The following is a 22,320-nucleotide window of genomic DNA, read 5'->3' as shown; positions in this document are numbered from 1 at the left end:
CATTCGACTCCCAAAACCATTCAAAAACCAAGGTGCGGCTTCCAATTGGCTGCAGGAGCTTCCTGCACTCAAGCGGAAGCCGCATCAGACATTTGGCTTCCGGAAAATGTTCGAAAACTGGAACACTTACTTCTGGGTTTTTGCATTTGGGGGCCAATTTGTTCGTCAACTAAGCCATTCGAGAACCAAGGTAAGGAGGTAAAGGTAAAGGACCCCTGGACGGTTAAGTCCAGTCAAAGGCGACTATGGGGTTGCAGCACTCATCTCACTTTCAGGCCAAGGGAGCCGGCGTTTGTCCGCAGACAGCTTTCCAGGTCATGTGGCCAGCACAACTAAACTGCTTCTGGCACAATGGAACACCGTGACAGAAGCCAGAGCGCACAGAAACACTGTTTACCTTCCCACCACAGCAGTACCTATTTATCTACTTGCACCGGCATGCTTTCGAACTGTTAGGTAGGCAGGAGCTGGAACAGAGCAACAGGAGCTCACCCCATTGTGCGGATTCAAACTGCCAACCTTCTGATCGGAAAGCCCAAGGGGCTCAGGGGCAAGCCCGAGGCCCAAGTGGCTCAGTATACAGTAAGCCTGAAACTTACACATGGGTTATGTTTCCGGAATCGCACCTGAAGCCAAAGTTGCATACAGTAAAACACATTGGGTTCAATGCTGGGCAGGATTAAACCAAATTATTTTTGTCTCAGTCGCCCACCACCTTTCAATTTTTCTTTCTTTCTTTTGGCAAGCACATAAAGCTGAATCCACATACGTTAAATGTGCTTAAGTCGCAGGCTTGCTGAGTAAGATTTTAATTGGGGGGGTGCATTTTTTCTATTCAGTTACTGCATTTAATATCCCACCTCTTTCTCCAAGGAGCTCGAGGTGGTACAAGCATTCTTTCTCCACCCCACCCCACCACCCAAACCCTCATTCGATCGCAGGTCAGGTCCCACACCGCCATTTCCCCACCCTTGAAATAAAAAACCACGCGGGCACCGGCGCCTCTGCCGGTCACGTGTCACTCCGCCCAGAGAAAGGGAGGCTCCTCCCACTCCGCGTGAGTGGCGAGAAAGGGAGGCGCGGCGATGACGCGCGTCGATACAGCCCGGCGAGAAACGCTAGAGCTGTCGTCATCGCCGCGCGCCACAAGCGGAAACGGTTGCTATGGGTTTAACGGCTGTGGCGGCGCGAGGGAGCCGCGCTCGGCCGTTACGGCCTCTGTTGAGCGCTGGCCTCCGCGCTCTGTCGGCGTCGGCTGCCCGGGCGCGGCCTCGCGGGCTGGTCTACGAGCAGCATGGGGAGCCGGCTCAGGTCCTAAAGTAAGGGAGGGAAATGTTTGGGCTGGGCCGGGCGTCCGCTTTGGGCAGGTGCGGTGGGGGAAGCCACGTCCACACAGCCCAACGGCGCTATAGATGTCTGCTTGGAAGTGAAAAAAAACCCACTGTGTTCCGTAGGGTTAGCGGGGGCTGCGTTATATAGCTCAGGGCGTTCTGGGTTTGCAGACTGGTGGCGTTTTCCGCGCTGGTGGCGCGGAAAACAACTACCGTACCAGTGCATCGCCCGGGCTGGGGGAGGCTGCATCTGTTGAATTTCTGCCTTTCACGTAGGTATGGCATGACATGGCATGATGGCAAGAAGCACCAGGGCGAAGGGAGGCAGGAAAACGGGGGGTGGAGAAAGAGAATATTTAAGTCGTAGGGGAAGAGAGAGATTACATGCTTGGGCTGTCCTCCTAGTGTGTTAAGTTTATTCAAAGCTAGAGCTCCTCCTGCGTGTAGGTGCATAGTATTTCATCACCTGTAATCATTACATGATTGGAGATGGTTGGCATAAAAATAAAATGCGATTTCAGAAGTTAAGCTTTTGTTCTGGTTTTGTGTGTGCATTGGAACTGGCCTCTGTGTACTTAGGAATTTTCCTTTCCTCCTTGCTGCCCCGCTGCCCCGCTCTTTTTATTTGACCTTCTCTAAGATGTAATGGCCTGGGATATAGGACCTGGTAATTGGTGACCTAGCCTTGGTTTCTCCTTCTTTCGGGTAAGTGTCTGCCTTTGTGGCAGTGTTAAACTTGCAAAGCTTGGTCAAGATTTCAAAGGACTTCCAAGAGGCCCGGAAGTTACTGCATGGTCACAACTGTTGCCTTGTATTCACATTGGCTCTATTTCCTGAAGAGTGACAGAAGTAAAACAGTTCAGAGGTATCCCCAAATACTTCTGTTCTCATGATGAGGACATGTGTGTGGAAGTTTCTTTCCATGCTTTGCAGTTGCATATTTGCCCACCATGGATTGCTATTTCTGAAATGGTAAGCTAAAGACCCCAACTGACAGATATTCCCACCCCCAGCCATCCTCCCACCCCTGTCCACCTCTTTCCCCCTTTTTCTTCCCAATGTCTCAACAAATGAAACTGATTTGTAAAAAGGATACATGTAAAAAATATGAGAGAGACATTGCACATACTTTTGTAAATCAAGAAATCTTTAATAAAAATACTCCAACTGACAGATATTGCAGAGTAGTTCTCAGCTGCTGGGCATCTGCTCTCAGTGATAGTATGTTCAAAACATTTTAATAGTGAAATAATTGAAACAACCTTAAGTAGCTTATGGTAAGATTTTACATTCTGGTCCTAGAACCTCATTATTGAGCATCTTTTACTAGATTGCTGCAAACATTTTTTTCATTTTTGTTGAAGGGACATTGAATATAGTAGCTTTGGAGATAACATCCTTTTGGGAACTGGGCACAGCACTCCTCTGCTGGACATGAGGATATGTTTGCCATGCCATATATGGCAAAAAAAACCCAGCAGATACAGTCGCAGTGACTATTTAAAGTTCAAGTTTTATTCTGGTGGTTTTTTGTGTGTGTTTTGGCCTATATAAATGATTAGTCAACTACTGAAATCTTCCAAGTACTCAAGCAGGTAATGTTTGTGTTAAGTAGGTCTGACATTAAGTCTGCCTTGTGTCAGATATAATACTCAATGGAGTGACATTTCTTCCTTCTAACTTTGCAGGAAGGCAGAGATAATCAAGCCTACAACTTTTTAGGTGGGATTAAAAAGTCAAATGTCCAGCTAACTGTAGAATTTTAAATCCTTTGAGGATAATCGTAGTGAGACGAATGCATCTGATTTTGAGTGCGAGCTCTCTTGTTGTTCGGAATGCATGTTTTTGCTTCTAAAATAGCAAGTTAGACTTTGTGGCAGAGAGAGCTTGGTCCAAACACACAAAATCGTAGATCTAAAGAGGAACTTCTGATTCTGCTCTAATGATAGCTCATTTCTAATTTGATCCGGAGTTTTGAATTTCAGATTTTCTTACAAGATTATAGTATAGTTTGAAATTCTAGATCCAGTCGTAAAAAAAATAAACTGCCAAATTTCTTTAGTTATCTGGAAATGTGGATTTTAACTTCTGTTTAAGTTGTAATGGCTTCAGGTTCCAAAATGTAGCATAAATAGTTTTTTGAATCAGATCATGAATCTTTGCTTTGAATATTTATGTGTTTTGATTACAACTAAAGTATGTTTTAAAATATTCAGACATCACAAGGCTTCATTGGCTGCACAGCTGAGTTCAACATGGATAATTTGATCACACAAGAAGCAGGCTTAATAATAATAATAATAAACTTTATTACGGTCATAGACCAGCAAAGAAGCAGGCTTGACACTGATGGGTCTTTGATACGGATTTAAAGGGGGGTTTAGACCACATTCTGGTCCATTGAGTGGGGTTAATCTCATAGCCTATGTCATCCTCCCATTATTTTTTTATTGTGTCTAGGGAGTTTGTGGGATTTTGGAGTAGTATTTTGTATATTGCGGATACCATCCCTCTGCCGTGTCCCTTTGTTGTTAGGATGAGGTTTTCGAAGGTTGTCAGGGGCCTAATTGCTTTAAGCCTACTTCAAGCCTACCTTGTACAGGGATCAGCGGTGCAATCTAGTCCCCACAGGGAGTCATCAGGTGATTGACAGGCGAATGACCTCACCAACATGTCAAATTTGGCCCACAAGGGGCAGGGGAAGATTGAGTGAAGGGTATCAGTACTATGACTTATGTCATGTTGGGCTACTGGACAGTTAAAGTGAATAGAAATAAACTTTAAGAGGTACATTTGCTTGGTATGCAAGCATTCTAGATGCCTAGCAGGAAGGTACCTTACCTCCCACATGTAAATCCAAGAGGAGGAAACATGGCTGATAATCTGAGGGGCCTAGGGTGCAACTTGGATTGTCATCATGGGCAACCTGCAGGAAGAGATTATTAGTGGTCTGACTGGGGATGAAGAAGGCTATATATCTATGTGGGACAATAGGTGGGGGGAAAATGGTGTCAGCAGAGGCTATGAGAGAGGCTGGAGACAGTTGTTGGGGGGGTCTTGCAATGTTGATATAAAAACTTTGGAATGTGCTGCGAAGGATACTTGTCCCTGTTTAGTTATGGTAAATTGATTCTGCACTCTCTTCCCCTGATTCTCATGTTACTTCTTGAAAGTTCCACTGTGTTATTTAATTTCTGTCCTGAAAGGAAATCAAATATGACAATTGGCCATAAAATTCCCTGCCCAGCATCTTGTAGATTAAGCAATGGATTTCTTACACAATTTACTTGATCAGTTGAAGCGAGTGACTATTATTCAGCTGAATGGCATAATAAATTTGAGCAAATTTGGATGATTAGGTTCCTGCCATACTTTGCTGGCAATGTAGTAATTAATGGTCTGTCAGCATTTCCATTAGAACATCAATTTTTCAAGGGAGCTATAATTTTTTTAAAAAAAAAATCTGGTCTGTTCAGAAATGTTGAGATCAAGGGCTCAGACTAAACCGTCTTCTCTACTGGATTTTACTGTTCCTTTTTTTTTCAGCACCAGCTACACTAGCTGCACATCTGGCATCTCATAAGATAAATATATTATTAACCACATGCCTTTAGTCACTAAGAAATAGTGGCCTGAGAAGTCACTTCTTGGTCCGTGAAAGAACCATGTGTACCTGTCACAGTGCTATCTTGTGGTTTACAGAGGACTGTGCTATGATAGCATCACATAATGTTATTTCTTTTCCTTTTAAAAGCAGGGGTGGCAAGCCTGTGGGATGTATGCAGTGCCCCCCCCATTTGCCTACTTTTTAAAATTACTTTTTTAAAAGATGCAGACTGCTCACGTCAGTTCCCAACTGTACTGTTGTGGTGCAGAAGGGGTTTTTATACCACCAGCACCACCCAGCTCCTAATTTGTCCTGACAGGGATGTTACTGTGTGTCTTCTCTGTGTGCAGAGATACAGAGAATATTGGGTAATATGTAAACCCTTCCTTCCTCTGTTACGTTCTAGCGTGCAGAGAAGTGGAAGCTAAGATAGGAGTCTGCAAATGAAGGAGTACAGTAAGCTTTCTTTTCAGTTAATCCTGGAGTTCTATGACCAGATGAACAACAGATGTACCCTCCTGACATGCTGAAAGCTGGCCTCCCAGAAGAATCTTCCTGTTCCTTAAAATCATATTCTGAGGTTTAGGTGCCCTAACTTTCAGAAGTTAGAAGAGTGGTGTCCAGGGGTAGGGCTTCTTCTGTGTTGGCACTCTTAGTGTTGAATACATGCCCCCAGATAGCAGTTTGGCACCTGTCCTTTATATTTAAGACCCCCCATCAAACTGTGTTTCATGTTCTATTTAGGGCATTCAGTGGGTGATTCCTGCCCCTCTTATTTTTATTTAATGCAGCTGCTGTTTTTGTGTTTTGTTTTTTTACTGGATTTTGCTGTTTGTTGGTTCTATAGGGTATTGGACTAGATGACCCTCAGGGTGCCTTCCAACTCTGATTTGGATTCTATGATAGGATGCATCAAGAGGTGACAAGCAAGGAGGATCCATCAGTTACTTTGGTGCTCAGGGGGATGATGCTATCTCTCCTTTCCTGGAGGGAAAAAGTCTTAGAGCTACACTCCCCCACAGTCCCCCCACCACCACACCACTGTGTGACAGAGTAAGCAAAGTCTTTACCCTCAAGGGTGTCTCTGTGTACCCTACCCATGTGCTAAATGTAGAGTGCTGCTGCCAAAAAACCACTCCTATAAATCACTTTTATCAATCTTACCACTAATATAAATCCCAGGTCTTCCTCTCCCCACCCCCTGTTTGAGGGCAGATAGGAAGTTGCTGTGTCTCAGTCCCTATGCAAACCTGGGGAGCTAAAAATTAGAAAATCCTAAAGGAATTTTTGCTTTATATAGAATGAACAAGTCTCCAGGTGAAGGTGAGCTATTGCAGTGCCTCTGAGCAATTACTACGCTAACAAAACATTGCTGTGGTGCTCACCCACTTTTTAAAAAGGGGGTGGGGCAAGGCCACCCCAAGTGTGTGACAACAGTTGAGAGGAAAGTTTGTGCATGAATCTGCAACAAAGGGAAAATGAAGCTGGCTCTTTGTGGGAGGAAAGAGATTAAATATCATGCAGGTAAAATACACTATGAATTTTACTACAGCACATAGCTGCAGAGGCAAACAGAATGTAACCACTTGAGTCATGTGGATGATGGATTACTCTGTTTCAGTTAAGTCCAAACACATGAGCAATAATTCCAAACTGAGCTAAGCTATAAAGCCTCCCTAACTGCAGCACAGATGCTACTTGCGACTTGAACAAGGGCCTTGATATTTGTACTTAGAGTCTATACACAAATTCCCCATGACATTAATGGCTGCAAATGAGCAATTGTGTTTGTGATCAGTTGTTTTAGAACACTAGGATCAGAAAGCCTCTGAAAAGAGTTGTCATGCTTTCAGAGGAAACGGCTGGAACAGGTTTATTAAAACAGCCAAACCTATTTTAATTCCAACAGCTCCAGCTGTGTGTGGCTTGTATCTTTGTGGAAAAAGATTGAACAATTATCAGTGCTAAATCCATCAGTGATGGATAACGCTGTGGCAAACATTTCACCCTGTGTGTAAGATGTACCAAACGCTGCTGTGAAAGGAAATTACCGTATTTTACAACCTAAAAATGTGTTTTTCAGAATCTGATCCCTATGATCTTATGTGGCAACATTAACTAAATGTATATACTATTTGTTATGATTAAGGGCTCATAGTTTGGAGTGTGCCCTGTCCCTACGCTGTATATGGGACCCTCTACATTGACCGTCATTGAGAGATGTAACAGATATATTCACACCCTAGTGGTTTATTATATTGCAACTTCAGAACTTCTGACCTCCCCACAGTTTATTTTTATTAAGAATAATTTCCTGCCTTTTGCACTGATAGCAACCTTACAGTGGCAACAATAAAATGCCTTTCTAAACAACTGAACAGCAAAATAAAAACAGCCTGGACAACGTTCTGCTGTAGGCTATATTGATTTACTCTGCAGTAGCCTGTCCTGCATTGGCTTCAAAGCAATGTGTGTTAGTAAACCGACCATAACATTTTTAAAAATGTAAGTCTGTTTATTAGAATGAACACTTGGTGCCTGAAATGTTAACTCAAAAGTATGCATAGGATTGTAGCCTTTGGTAAAAATGGGAAGCAGTGTCTCACTTGTGATCTTATGCATGCTTTCTTTGAACTGTCTCATTTCACTCAATGGATTTTCTGCAAAAGGCAAAATCCCAAAGTGTTTTACCAAGGGCAGGCACCAGTAAATAGGGGCTACTCCTGTTTTGTTTTGTTTTGTTTTGTTTTGTTTTGTTTTGTTTTGTTTTGTTTTGTTTTGTTTTAAATGGAGTGATTGTGAGAGTTCAAGCTTGGAAACCATGCCCAGAAGTACCCACCAAGGAGCACAAACGACTTGGGGTGAATGAACAGGGTTTTTTTTCATTCTCTGTTTACACAGAGGTTCAACACATATTTTCAGAGATTCTCCTCTGCATGGTCAAATAATGCTAATGTCCAAGTGCTAAAATCTTTTGAACATTTGCATCTTCTGCTGTCTATTTCAAGTGTTACATTTATAATATGCAGTTCTCCTGATGTTGTTGCGTTACAGCTTCCATCATCTTATGACCATTGGCCATGTTGGCTGGGGATGATAGAAGTTGGGAGTCCAACAGCATCTGGAGAGCTACAGGTTCATCACCCTGTTCTAGCTTTTGAGATTCAACCTGCTTTCTAAATTGTCTTTTCAAGCATTTTTGTGTGTTTTTTTATCATGTATTTTATGACTTTGTAGGTGGATGATCTTGGTGTGATGTGGCTGCCTTTTCAAATTGTCTTAGTCTGGTTTGTGATTTGTAATGTGGTAGTGTCATTTTTGCTGTGTTTTGCTATTGTGTGATGTTCTTACTGTGAGCTGCTTTGAAAGCCCTAGGGCAGGAAAGCAGGGTTAAGAAATCTAAATATAGACAAACTTATTGCTGATGGGTTTTTATAACACTTCAAAGCCTTTAGGGAAGTCCCTTATTTGCTGAAACTAATTTTCATTATCGTGTTGTTGAATCTAACTTTAATTACTGATATGCTTTGGTCTCTTTTGAAGGCAAAAGTATTGAACTTTTCCACTCTGCTCTCTGGGGTAGCAACAGAATTGCTGACAGATCAGATGATGGACCAATACATTGGGATATAGGTTTGCCTGTTTGTGTGTCATTCTTCAGTTCAGGAATCTAGTGTGTTGGGCAGGTGCTTCAGTGGAGATGCAGTGAATTAATTTGGCTGCCTACCGTGTCCAAGCAGCTGGAAGTCAAGGTTTCTTTTGCAAAGGGTATATGGTGACCAAAACCAGTGCAGGGATCCCACTAATGCCATGTAGCACATTTTAGATCTTCCATGTGCATTCTTTAGAAGGATGTTGGTTGCTTCCTCACCATAGCAATTTAGTGCTTCAGAGAGCTATACTATGAAGCAGCTTGTCTATGTTGGATAAAGGAATGGATAAATTTGAAGAAACCAGATCTTTTAGACCTGGAAGGACATGATAACAGATTCGGATGGCACGCATACCTTTGGCAAGAAAAGATAAAGGTACATAGAAGTTTTGGAAACCACATTTTCCGGAAGTCACTCTATGAAGTATGGGACAGATACAAAAACTTGTTGGAAAGGAAAACACCATGGTGGTTATCCCCAATTGAAATAATTAGTTTGAAAAAGACAAATATGAGTCAGAAATGGATAACTTATGAGACACTGCTCAAAAAAGAAGGTAACAAATGGAAATTAAAACCATATGAGGAAGTGAAAGAACATGTTAATAATTGGTTGCAGTACCATCAAATTAATGAAATGTTTAAAAGCGATATGAAAAAGACGGGATTTAGCGAGACAAAATCAAAGTTTGAAGTTGAAGTACTTAATAATGACTTTAAAGTACTTGCTAAGATGTACAAAATGCTGTTGGAATGGAACTTAAAAGATGAAGAAGTGAAATCGGTGATGATTCATTGGGCAAAAGATATTGGACACAACATTATGCTAGAAGACTGGGAAAAACTCTGGAGGGAAGGAATGAAATTTACGGCATGTACGTCAATAAAAGAAAATTTATTGAAAATGATGTATAGATGGCATATTACCCCAGTTAAACTAGCTAAGATGTATAAGTCAGACAATAAGTGTTGGAAATGTAAACAAAATGTCGGTACCTTTTTTCACATGTGGTGGGATTGTAAAAAGGTGAGAGTGTATTGGGATATGATATATCATGAGTTAAGAAAAATGTTGAGATATAATTTTGTTAAGAAACCCGAAGCATTTTTGTTAGGTATTGTAGGTACAGACATTGAAAAAAAGGACATCAGACTTTTCCAATACGCAATGGCGGCAGCTAGAATTCTTCTAGCACAAAAATGGAAACAAGAAGAATTACCGACGAAAGAGGAATGGACAGTGAAATTGACTGAATACGCAGAAATGGACAAACTAACGGGAAGAATCCGAGAGCAGCGGGACCAGAAATTCATCAAAGACTAGTTAAAGTTTACGAACTATTTGAAAGACAATTTACATTTGAATACGTTAATAGGATTTCAAGAAGTTTTGTAGTGAATGTGTAGAACTATTATTGTAAGTAGGATAGTAAAGTAAGGGAAATTCTTTTTTTTTGAAAATGTAAGCAATGGTTGATTAAAGAAGTATAATATTAAGTTAAAATTTAGAAAACCACTTGAAGGGACTGACGGAAGTCACGGCTTGGTAGCCAAATGGAAAATATATGAAAATGTTTGTTAAGGATTATTGTAGTATTTTAGTGTAAAAATAATAAAAATTATATATATATAAATAAAAAAAAATTTAGTGCTTCAGAGACACTGCTTCTAACAAGTCTGCTGGAATTACAACATTGACTTCATATAGCACTTGACATAACACTATTTCCCCCCATTAAAAATCTGTCAAATCCTAGACTTATGGGCGAGAGCTTTACTCAGAAGTAAGTCCCATTCATTAAAGATGCTGCTTCTCCCCGCCACTCTCTGCTTAAAATATGTTCCTGATTGTTCCTTGGCGAGTGGTGCCTTTTAAACTTGGTGCCAAATGCAAGCCCTGCTGGAATTGATTCCACTCAGTAGCTCTGAATTGGAGCTCCCAAGTGGCACCAATCTCAGCCAGAAGTGGAGCTTGAAGACAGCATCAATCAGCTGATCTGCATTGACTTCAAGCTCTGTTTGGATTGGCTGGTATCTTCCTTTGCAGCACAACTTGAGCTCAAAGAAAAATGGATCACCTGACATCATGGTGATGCCACCAGATTGATGAGTGGGTAGCTGTGTCCACCTGTCAAAATGGCCCTCCAAGGATGTGTGAGCTCGTGATTTAGCCTGCCAGCCAGATCCTGTTCCCCATCCCCGAATTAACACAGTATCCTAAAAAGCCCTGATAGTGCTTTGCTAGTGTTACAGGGTGGTGCTGCAAATGCATTTTAAACAGAAACAAATGACATAAGATAAAATAGAATACAGAAAATACTAGAATGCAACAGGTTGGGAAAATCACTCAGTTTTCAGAGAATCTCAGTTAATGAATGATACCCATTGGTCATGTATAAAACTTTCTCAACTGGTTGGTTAGGAACCCACAAAGGGTTCACAACTGCTCCTGCAGAAGGATGCTAACAGAAGGTTTGAATTGTACTTAAACAAGTTCTCTTTTGGATGAAAGCTTGGACCTGATGGATGAATACTTTAAAGACAGATTAAACTCCATCAAAATGCTTAAGAATCACATGGGTGAGAAAGAGCCTTAAGCATAATATTGCATTTTTGTCTGCCTTTGCTTCTAGCCTAAAGGAGATAGATCTGGCAGAGCTGGGGGATTCTGGAGTCAATGTGAAAATGATTGCAGCCCCTATCAATCCATCTGACATCAATATGATTCAAGGTAACCTTGGCTTGCATGCAAGCAGTTTCATTCTTGCTCCCCGTATCATTTCTTCATATAATGCTGTCAGATGGTAATAAGGCAAAATAGATTGTCTGAATTTAATGATATACCCTGTGGAATATACCACAGGGGTTACATGGCCAACTTTCCTTCTGCACATGTGTGCACACACACACACACTCCATTTGAGTCAGGTTGAATTCCTTTCCATCTGTGAAAACAATGTTTTCTAAGGGCCACGTCTGTCACTGTGTGCCATGCAAGTTATTAATGTTGTCTAAATACTTGGAATGATTTGGTCACCAAATACATATAAGCAGCAAAGCTCCATAAAGTGCATAAATATTCATATGTGCTTTACAATAGTGATGCTATCCACTTAATACTGAAGAGCGAAAGCAAGAAGTAGCAGGAAGAGATGTTCTCCTTACCTCTCAACTTTGCAGACTCTCTCCCAACATTCTCCCTCCCAGATTGGCTCTGACTGGTTTAGGCAGTAGCATGTTCTAGAAGGTAGCGATTGCCATTCAGTTGTTTCAGCTTCCGCTCCCGGTTCAGCAGCAACAAATTAAAATGACAGTGGAGGAATTGGTCCTTGTGCCTCTGGCATGGGATGAAGGTCCCCTATGTGTTGTGTTTAGGAGTGCATGGAGGATATGAAGGTGCCAGAACACCCAAAGCAGGTGTGCAAAACCTGTAAACCCCACACCCTCCACGCCCTCCAAACATTGGACTACAACTTCCATCATTCCTGACCACTGGCAATGCTGAATGGGACTGATGGAAGTTAAAGAAACCAACAACAGCTGGGAGGCAGCTGGAACCTCATCCCTGAACTAGGGACCTGGGAGAAGGATGCAACTTCATTCACAGAGTCAGAGAGTGAGTGTTCCAACTGCTGCTGCAACAGATTTACCACTTTTCATTTACTTAAATTGTCTTTTAGTTTATGTTCATTGTTAACCACCTTGGAAACTATTTTGATTGAAAGATGGTCTATAATGGGTGTTTCAATCATAAGTAACAAATGCTCATATGCCTGTCACATGCTGGCATCTTGTTTCTGAATATGAAGAAAAAATGAAGCAAGTCTGAATTTTGGCTTATTCCCAATAACTGCTTGGATGTTTTATGGTATAGTTGTCATCTTGCAGGGACGTATGCTACTCTGCCTGGCTTGCCTGCGGTTGGTGGGAATGAAGGAGTTGGACAAGTGATTGAAGCTGGGAGTCGTGTGACTTCTCTGAAGCCAGGTGATTTGGTTATCCCAGCTGATGCAGGACTTGGTGAGCTTGAATAACTTTTTTTACACAATTAACTAAGAAAAAAATGGCTCTGCAACTAGATAAGAGAAAGGAAACATATTCATCAAGTGCCATAACCTGTCTGATAGTCTGATTCCCCAGTTTAAAGAAAGATGCCCTCTTTTGCTGTGCATCTACAAAGACACGCACTTGAAAATCTCTGATGAAGATACAGTAGCACCCACCTCCTTTCATCAATCAACTTACAATTTATGCCTAAGTGGGCAGAGTTTGCAGCATTTGGTGGATAGCCAAAAATTAATTATGTGACCTTCAGCAGTAGTGCTTGTATTTTCTCCCCATGGGACAAAGAGAAACTTCTGAGGTCAGGGATTAATAAAATAGGGGGGTTTTTAGTTTTAAAAGTTGTGCACTGCAATGGTCATTGCCTGCTTCATAGATACCCATATTATGTTTACCTCTTAAACAACAACAGAAAATCAGGAGGTCCAAGCAGTTCTCTTATCATACCTACTTAGGCCTGAAAAAAGAACAGCCCTGATGTTCTTCCAAGAAAATATTTGTGACCCAGCAACAGGCAAAAACTCAATTTATTTTCTTCTTTGCTCTTAGGCATGTCAGTAAACATTTTGAAACCACTAGCTTGCAGGAATTGAGCTATTCATAATTTTTGACCTATTTCTTGAACTGAAAGCTTCTAACTTAAGCTGCTTGTTTCTAGCTGCACTCTTTGCCCAAAATGGACTTTTTTTCTTTTATCCCTCAAATCAGGAACATGGCGAACAGAGGCAATATTTGGTGAGGAGACCCTGCTGAAAATTCCTGCTGACATCCCATTAACTTGCGCTGCCACTTTAAGTGTCAACCCCTGCACAGCTTATCGGATGTTGTTGGACTTTGAGGTCTTGAAGCCAGGTGTGTACTGACAACGTGCTTTGTAGTATTTGTACATCATGAGCAACTTTACCAGCTGGACATCATGCCCTACTTTTGGGCTACACAGAGGCATCTGGTTGGCCATTTGTGAAACCACTGGCCCTTTGTTATAATCCAGCGGGTCTGTACTTGAGTTATAAGATGTATCACTAGACTCTCTAGCAAGGATGCAGGGAGGAATAGAGGTGAGGGATGAGCAAAAGAACTCTAACTTGCCTTGCTCATCTTAATTACCATTTAGTCTGGATAGCATAATCATGTAGACAGGTATTCTCAATTATTGCTCCTTCATCATGAATTTCATCCCCTGGGAGAATTTCCAAAGTTCAAGTCTGACCCTGTTCAAGAAACAGCATAAGATGAATTTTTTCCCCAAGTGACTTTATGTGGCCAGAAACAAGGAGGGGGAAGAGTGAAACTCGGGCAGTGGAATAGTTGTAACTGAGGCTGTATAGTTCTTGTCATGCTTTCATTCCTAGGCCACCTCTGCCTTGCCACTCAGATTTTTGTCTTCATTCATATTTCATTATCATCCCTTCCTCCTCCTCCACCAAACACTCTGTATTCTCTGTTTTGTTTCATTTACTTTCAACCGGAGGTGATTTAGCACAGACATTTATACCAAAATCTATAGCTGCTGATGGAAATAGCAAGATTTTAGCAATGGTCAACCATTTTATCATTTCTGGAGCTAACCCTTCAAATTAGGGGGTGATGGGTTCCTACTAAGAACAACATGGATTGTGGCTTCTCAGAATCTGTTGCATTTATGTCCTGCTTGTGGGCTTCCCATAGACCACTGTGAGCAGAATGATGGACTAGAGAAGCATTTGGTCTGACCCAGCAGGGTTGCTCTTGTGTTTTATATTCTGTAACAGACAAGAATGAAAATTAGCAAACTCCACCAAAGGAAATGAAAGGGAATCTTAAACAGAGATGCATCTGTTTGTCTGCAGGAGATTCAGTCATCCAAAATGCAGCCAATAGTGGAGTGGGGCAGGCCGTCATCCAGATCGCAGCAGCCAAGGGATTCAAAACAATAAATGTGGTCAGAGATAGGTGAGTGTACAGTGAAACTGCTCATTCTGCATATCTTAAAACTTTTCTATTTTACTTTCGCCCAAACAGCTCCCCTAGTTGCTGCTTGTTTTGGCTTAGCAGGAGAGGATATTCTCTTGGTAGCAATTCCCAAAGTTAGAGTTAAGCAGGTAAATGCATGACAGTCCTGCAACATGATCATAATGTAGTGTAGCATAACTTTCAGCAGGTACAGACAAAACCAGGTGTAAATTAAGAGTTCCACAATTTCTTAAAGAAAAGAAAACTTTTAAAACTGCCACAGAGACTGTTTTGGAGGGGGTGTTTAACTGGAGTGGTGTCATGTTTAGTATGTTGGACTAGGACCTAGGAGGCCAGGGTTCAAATCCCCACTCAGCCATGAAGCTAACTAAGTGACCTTGGGCCAGTCAGGATGGCTCAGTTCGTTAAAGCATGGTGCTGATAACGCCAAGGCTGGGGCTTCAATCCCCATTGCAGGGGGTTGGACTTTATGATCCTCAGGGTCCCTTCCACCTCTATGATTCTATGACTTTTCTATGACTGTTTCTCAGCCTAATCTGTGTCACAGAGTGGTTGTGTTGATGAAGTGGAGAGGGAGAGAACGATATATGCCACCTTGTGCTCCTTGGAGAAAAAGGTGGGATTTAAATGTAACATAATAATAATTTTAAAAATAGAAGAGGGGAATCATAACCTTTCCCATCTGTGCTCCCCCCCCCATTGAAATATTTATCCTCAACCCACTACTCAGAAATTGCTGTTATCCTCTCTGGGGGCAAAAGACAGTCACAGTTTAAGTATCAGTTATCTTTGTCCTTCAGTGTGGTTAATGCAGCCTGAGGAGAGGGCAAAATATATGCCCTACCCCAAGAATGTAAGAACAGCCTTTCTGGATCAGGGCAGTCAGGCCCATCTAATCCAAGGGAAGTGTTCTCTTCTCACAATAGCTAGCCAGATGTCTATGGAAAGCCACAAACAGGACATGAGCACAATAGCGTACTCCCACTAGTATTCTCCACAACTAGTATTCTGATACTGGAGGTTGTATGTATCTGTCATGTTTTATCTTCCATGATTTTGCCTAATCCCTTTCAAAAGCTGTTGAAATTAGCTGCCATCAGTACACCTTATGGTATCGGGTTCCATAGTTTAACTATTACAATATTTCCTCTTCCCTGTTCTGAATCTCCCACCATGCAACTTCATTGGATGCTCCCAATGAGTTAGATGAAAGAAGAAGAAGAACTCCTTAGCCACTAACTGTACACTAGGCATCATTTTATACATCTGCTTCACCTCTTCCAAGCTTTCCCACCTCTTCACTGTTTCACATGCAGTGTTACACTAACCTATTATTATTTAAAGAAGCGTTTAAATTCAAATTCAAACTTTATTTGCGTAGCCGACTGGCCATAGCATCCAAAAGACAAACACCAACAAAAATACAACAGTTACAGGTGGGTAGCCGTGTTGGTCTGCCATAGTCAAAACAAAATCAAAAATTCTTTCCAGTAGCACCTTAGAGACCAACTGAGTTTGTTCTTGGTATGAGCTTTCGTGTGCATGCACACTTCTTCAGATCTGAAGAAGTGTGCATGCACACGAAAGCTCATACCAAGAACAAACTCAGTTGGTCTCTAAAAAATACAACAAATATGGTTATCAATAAAATAACTATCTGCCCCCCTCCCACTTCGAATCTCGGGCACCATACTTGTCCAACCTAACCATCCAAAATTTAGGCGGGCCTTTACACTGGCCAGACTAAATATGTTACCCTCAGCTGTTCTTGAAGGTAGATACCAAAAAATTCCTCTCGAGATCCGGCTATGCCCCTGTGGATCCGGCTATGTAGAGACTGTGTCACACATACTCTTGTCCTGCCCCCTATATAAAGATCTGAGGGATGAGACCATCACGCCGCTCCTATCTGCCATCCCGGGCCGCTCTTGTGAAGCCAAATTGTTTTCATTTCTAGCTGACCAGAACAGCTCGATAACAGAGAAGGTTGCCAGATTTATCGAGAGCAATGAGCTTGAGAGCTGCTATCTGAACGACAACAGTGTAGTCATCCGGATTCCCAGCATAGGATTTTATTATTATCATTATTAATATTTTACTATTTATGCTAAAGAAGCATTTAATTGACTACATTTCTTCCAAACCCTCCCTTGTGTCTAGTCAATGAAAAGTGGGCATGTGGATGTCTGATTAAAAGGGATTTATTTTGGAGAAGAGTAGAGAAATGGAAGTGGCATGGCTGATGGCTCCCACACTATGGTTTCTGGATTATAATCTACTTAGGTGTCTGAGCTATTGGCAAGTGTTTCCCTCAGCAATGTATTCTGAAGCTGCTTCAGTGACTGACTGCAGGAAGAACAGCAGAAGCTCTTCCTTTTCTCACTAAATGAGGACTTGGGTTCACATGATGGCGAGTTCAAGAAGATGTTCTCCTTCCCTACTGTGTAGCGTGGCATGGTGAACAGCGGGTCTTAACATTAACTAGATTCCTTTTTCATTTGTCCTTCCTTCCCAGACCCAATCTCCAGGAGCTTGTAGACAGACTGAAGTCCCTTGGAGCAGACCATGTCATCACAGAGGAGATGCTGAGAAAACCGGAAGTAAAAGAGCTGTTTAAGGTATAAGTGAAAACCAGATTTCTGGGGGACAGAGATAGCAAAGGGAAACAGGGTTGCCACAGTCAATCACTACTGGTTGATATTAAATGAAACAAAGCAGACAGAGAAGACAGAGTGTTTGGTGGTGGTAGAGTGGAAGATAATGAAATATGAACAAAGACGAAAATCTGAGTGGCAAGGCAGAGATGGCCTAGGACTGACACCACAACAAAAACCATACAGCCTCAGTTGCAATTATTCAACTTAAAACTGAAGTCAGATTTTCTGCATTCCTTTCTGTTTCTCCTCCTGTCTGCCCAGAAGCTGCCTCCTCGTATTATGGGCCAAACCATGAATCTTTTCAAAAATTCAACTCAGTTGCATCATAGAGATAAAAGATTCCAGCTCATAGGAGCCTTGATTATAGTTGTATTGAATGACACAAAATGAGTCAGGATCAGGTGTATGTGTCTCTTTGTGAGAATCCGTTCTGAAAGGTTGACATCTTTAAGCTAAAGCAGCAAACACATGCAGTGAGGGGGGAGGCAGTAAAAGAAGGAGCTTATTTTCTGTGCAATCTCTTGTTCTCCAGAAAATCCCTAGGCCCATATTAGCTTTGAATGGCGTTGGAGGGAAAAGTGCCACTGAGTTGCTGCGTCACCTGCAGTAAGTTCAACTATTTGTTGAGGGTGCATTTTAAGTGTTTACTAAATGCCTTTGTCTTACTGTTTTTAACTGCTTGTATATTTCATATTTTAAACATTTTAAATATTTGCATTGTGAACTGCTCTGGGATAAATATTTAAATAAATGTATTTAAATAGTATTGCTTGTGGCTGGAATCCTCTAGTTCACAGTGCAGATTTACAAAATCCTCTCTTGGGTGTGTGCACTCATATTTCTTGAAGAAACAAGATTGTGGGTGAATTGAAAGTCTTTATTCCTAACGTAATGTAAAAAAAAAGAAAAGAATTTTCACAAGGATATGAGATTCCAGCTCCCAGCTCTCTTAATTGTAGTTATATTTATCATTATCACAGAGGTTCAGCATGGGTAACATTTAAAAGAGAAATAAAGATGCATTAAAAGACATAGAATACCTTACTTGTTGAGCTAATAATAATAAGCTGAATCTTGAGCATGCTTGAGTTTCATGTTCCAAGGGAATGAAGTTCTATATCTTCCATGAGAGATTCCTATGCCCAGTAGCCGTTCGAACACAGATCATGGAAGGACTGAAACCTACTCTTGAGCAAACTTAGCTGTCATCATGATTGGACACAGGAAGGGTGTTGGTATCCTAATTGGGACCCCACTAGTTTGGGGCTTTATTGATCAAAGCTGGCTTGCGTTCCATAATTTAGTGTAGCCGCTTGAAATTACCTTGAAGGCCTGCCAGGTTCGGCAGATGCACTGCCAGGAGCCACCCTATTATTTTAAGGCAGACAATTGCCCAGGGCCACAAACCTACAGATGTTCTTTCTGAAAAGGAACAGATCTCTCTTAGTCATAGACTTTAGGCAATAGACAGGGTGGATTCTGAATGCCAGTTGCAGGAAATCACAGGTGAGGAGAGTGCTGCTGTGCTCAGGTTCTGTTTGCAGGCTTCCCATGGACATCTGGTTGGCCACTGTGAGAAGAGCAGGATGCTGGACTAGGTGAGCCTTTGGCCTGATCCAGCAGGGTGCTCTGAAAGGGCCCCTATGCACTTTTGTACCCTAACTCACCTTCCCAATATTTTGCTTGATCTAAATTTTAAGACATTTTTCTCAGGAAAAGGAATGGCATTCTGGTATTTGTGCAGTACTGTTTACTGTGAACTATTGGGCTGTGTTGCTTACAAATTAATCCTGGTAAAATTAGCCAGATATCCAGGAGTTGAGAGAAGCTGGTCAACAAAGTAGACTTGAGTGCCGAAGTAAGAGGATACGCCTGTTGTCTGGAAATGGAAAAGCCCAACCATTTAATCTTCTAATCTCACTGCTAACTCTTCCTATAGGCACAAAGGGACCATGGTTACCTATGGTGGAATGTCAAAGCAGCCTATAACAGCCCCTGTGGTGAGTAGCCATGAGATTTCTGTGGTTTACTTAATTTTTTCCTGCACGTTTCCATTTGTTAAGGGGCAATAGCTTATTCCTGTTGCATTTCTCCTTGCAATGAGTCATCTCTTTCCTTGGGAGAGTGCCAAATTCTTCGCATCTATGGGGCAAAACCATTCTCATGCCAGGTCATGATACGCTCCAAAATGTCCTCCAAAAGAAACTATATTGCAGGGCTTTCATAATCCCTCTGCTTTTTTCTGCAGAGTGCACTGATCTTTAAGGATGTGAAACTTCGTGGCTTTTGGATGACCCAGTGGAAGCGGGACAATGCACAGAGTAAGTGATGGTAATGTGCAATGGTGAAATAGGGTTTGGAAGAAAAGAGCAAGCTGATGTGTGGTCCCGTATAGTGATGAGAGAGCATGTGCCGTGCATCCCTGGAATCTCCAGTCAGAAAAAAAGGGATAGAAGCAGTAGGAGAGAACTCTGCCTGAGACCCTGGAGAACCCCTTATCGTCAGAGGCATTAGCTGACTTCGAGCTGGTTTCTGTGCATCTCTGCTGTCCAGTTTTAGTGTTGGAATCTCTGATCTGTAGTAAAATGAATGTAAATGTGTAGTTGCATGTTATACCAGTAGTATGCTGTAGATAATTCACTCTGCCCCCTGAGCTGCTCTTTGGCATCTTAGCCCACCTCACAGGCCATTGCTCTGCACCTGACTCCAATTGCTGAACATCAAGCTCTAGTTTAAACAACAAAAGAAACCACTCCTGTCCTACCCAGCCCACAAAAGAGGTACCTTGAACTGTGTTAGAACAGAACGTAAGAAGAGCCTGCTGGATCAGCCCCATGGCCCATCTAGTCCAGCATCATTTTCTCCCAGTGGCAAAACAGATGCCTATGGAACTTGCAAGCAGGATCCGAATGCAAGGGCCCTCTCCCCTTCCGTGGTCTCCAGCGACTGGTATTCAGATGCATTAGGCCTCCAGCTCAAGTTGGAATTTCAGTATCTCTGCCCTGAACAACATCCATGTGTTGTTGGTGTCACTTTTGACTTCCCTACTTCTAAACAATCAAAATCTGCTTATTAGTAGCAGTAGATTTATTAGCATCATTGCCTTATTCATTCTCATGCCAGGACTTATTCAGTGTAAGCTCAGTTGTTTTTGAGAACATTTAATATGTACTCTGCTTTGTTTCCTGTATACAGACAAAGAGAAACTGAGAGGAATGATTGAAGATCTATGTGATCTCATTCGTAAGGGTCAGCTCACAGCTCCAGCCTGCCAAGAAGTCCCACTGATAGACTACCAAGCTGCTGTGGAGTCTTCCATGAAGCCCTATGTATCAGCTAAACAGATCCTCGTTATGTGAAGCTGGTCTGATGGGAAAATTTGTACACAGCCTGTTCAGATGGAGGTCAGCCCCAGCTGGTCTGAGGGCTCCCAGGACTAGAAAACTGAACTTTTTCACAGCCCCATGCCCTGCAGCTTGGCAGAGGGGGAACTGTGGAGGGCAAATGGCCCAGACGATCTAGTAATAGTGGTGGTGGGAGATCAAAGCTCTTGTTTCTATATGACTAGGAAACATGGTTTCATGGCAGAAGGTGGGGTGGAGGATGAACCTAGGGAGACTTTCCCTCAGTGTACCCTGATCCAGATTTTCAGTGAAGGGATTGTACAAAAGCTGCTGTGTGCTCAAATTCAGAGTGCCTACTGCCAGAGCATGTGATCAAGCAGCCTCATGGCACTGCTTTTTGTGACCCTGGAGATGAGTCCTCCTATAGCACACTTTTTGCTGGCTTTTCTCTGCACTTCGGCTCTAATTCTGCAGATTGATTGCATTTTCTAGGATAAGGTACTACTGCATAATTAGGAGGTATTTGGCTTTCTTTGGATGGAGAACAGCTTTTGAATTATGGACAGCAAAACCTGTCTGTTTTCTACAGATCTTTCTTTTGTTTCTTTTCCACTTGTAACACTTCCTGTGTTTGTCCTTGCCTTGAGTAGCAATGTGCCCCCACCATTCAAAGTCAGGCATGAAAGTGATTGTACATTAGTGGCGTAAAGTTTTATATGGGAAGACAGATCTGGTCAAGACTTCAGGAAAAGTGAGGCTTGCCTACTAGCCCTCTTAATGTCTAGTGCGTTGTAATTCACATTGTTGGTCCATTAGCGATGGGCAACATGAGCTGTATCCAGCCTACCAAGTCTTTTCCCCTGGAGTTACTACTTTGCAGGTTACTTTCTGAGAGTGTTGATGTGGCAGATGCAGCCTGCAGTCCTCAAGTGTCATCTTCCTAATCTGTATATAACGCATAGAAATACTAGTTTAAAATTGGTTATTTATATCAAGACTGTTGTAACTGAAATGAAGGCAAATTGTATTTGATTGCAAACCTGTTCTTGCAGAACCGTGTAATGACCGTTGAAATGCCAATGATTTTCGTTTCCAATAAAATTCTCTAGCTCTGATCAGTGATGAGATTTTTGCTGGAGCTTAGTAATAGGCTATGGCACTCTTGAAGCTGTTCAGTCACGTAGTGTTGCTATATCAGCCTCTAGGGTATTTCATGGTGTTGCTTTAATAGCTTATATGGTGCTTTCACACATTAGACTTGGGCAGTGTAGAAGCTTGTATGTTTATATGCATTAGCACGCACACACATAACCATAAAATGAGAACGGCTGTGCTGGGCTTTGATGAAAGTTATCAGTGCATGGACTAATTATGATGAGAAAGTATATCAGACCCACCGAGATTGGAGATAAAACAATAGAAATGTTTTAAGCCCAGAGAGAAATTTTGCCCTGGCAAAATCAGTCAATATTTCTTTTAATTTTAGAGTTTGAATTGATTTTCTCAGTGTTGGTGATACCACAAACTTGAAGAATTTGGGGTTTCAAATGGGTTGTTTTTAGGGATCATTTTGATCACCCCTTTCCAGCTCTACAATATCTTGATTTTCTTTTTTGCAGTGACCAAAACTCTACACCAGAGCTTTCCAAACTCTGTGTCTCAATACAGTACGTTAGTGTGTCGGCTGCAGTGTGTAGGCGTGTCATGTGAACAC

The 22,320-nt window shown here is 41.9% G+C and overlaps 1 protein-coding gene across 1 annotated transcript; it reads left to right on the top strand.

Moving 5' to 3' along the window:
* The first annotated feature begins 1,138 nt into the window (after positions 1–1,138).
* Positions 1,139–21,721, top strand: MECR (mitochondrial trans-2-enoyl-CoA reductase). Its single transcript, XM_033157988.1, has 10 exons — positions 1,139–1,319; positions 11,224–11,321; positions 12,479–12,610; positions 13,361–13,504; positions 14,482–14,584; positions 17,121–17,223; positions 17,795–17,868; positions 19,202–19,262; positions 19,511–19,583; positions 20,458–21,721. The coding sequence occupies exons 1-10, from the start codon at positions 1,165–1,167 to the stop codon at positions 20,619–20,621; spliced, it is 1,107 nt and encodes a 368-aa protein (XP_033013879.1). The 5' UTR covers positions 1,139–1,164; the 3' UTR covers positions 20,622–21,721.
* The last annotated feature ends 599 nt before the right edge of the window (positions 21,722–22,320 follow it).

Source organism: Lacerta agilis, chromosome 8 (assembly GCF_009819535.1).
Source record: "Lacerta agilis isolate rLacAgi1 chromosome 8, rLacAgi1.pri, whole genome shotgun sequence".
In the NCBI taxonomy this organism is placed as follows: Eukaryota; Metazoa; Chordata; class Lepidosauria; order Squamata; family Lacertidae; genus Lacerta; species Lacerta agilis.
This window is presented reverse-complemented; position numbering and strand designations above follow the sequence as displayed.

Excerpts from the sequence above, each read along its gene's own strand:
- MECR (XM_033157988.1), top strand. The coding sequence starts at position 1,165 with ATGGGTTTAACGGCTGTGGCGGCGCGAGGGAGCCGCGCTCGGCCGTTA. Across the intron at positions 13,505-14,481 it reads CTTTGAGGTCTTGAAGCCAG|GAGATTCAGTCATCCAAAAT; the intron begins GTGTGTACTGAC and ends GTTTGTCTGCAG. Across the intron at positions 14,585-17,120 it reads ATAAATGTGGTCAGAGATAG|ACCCAATCTCCAGGAGCTTG; the intron begins GTGAGTGTACAG and ends CTTCCTTCCCAG.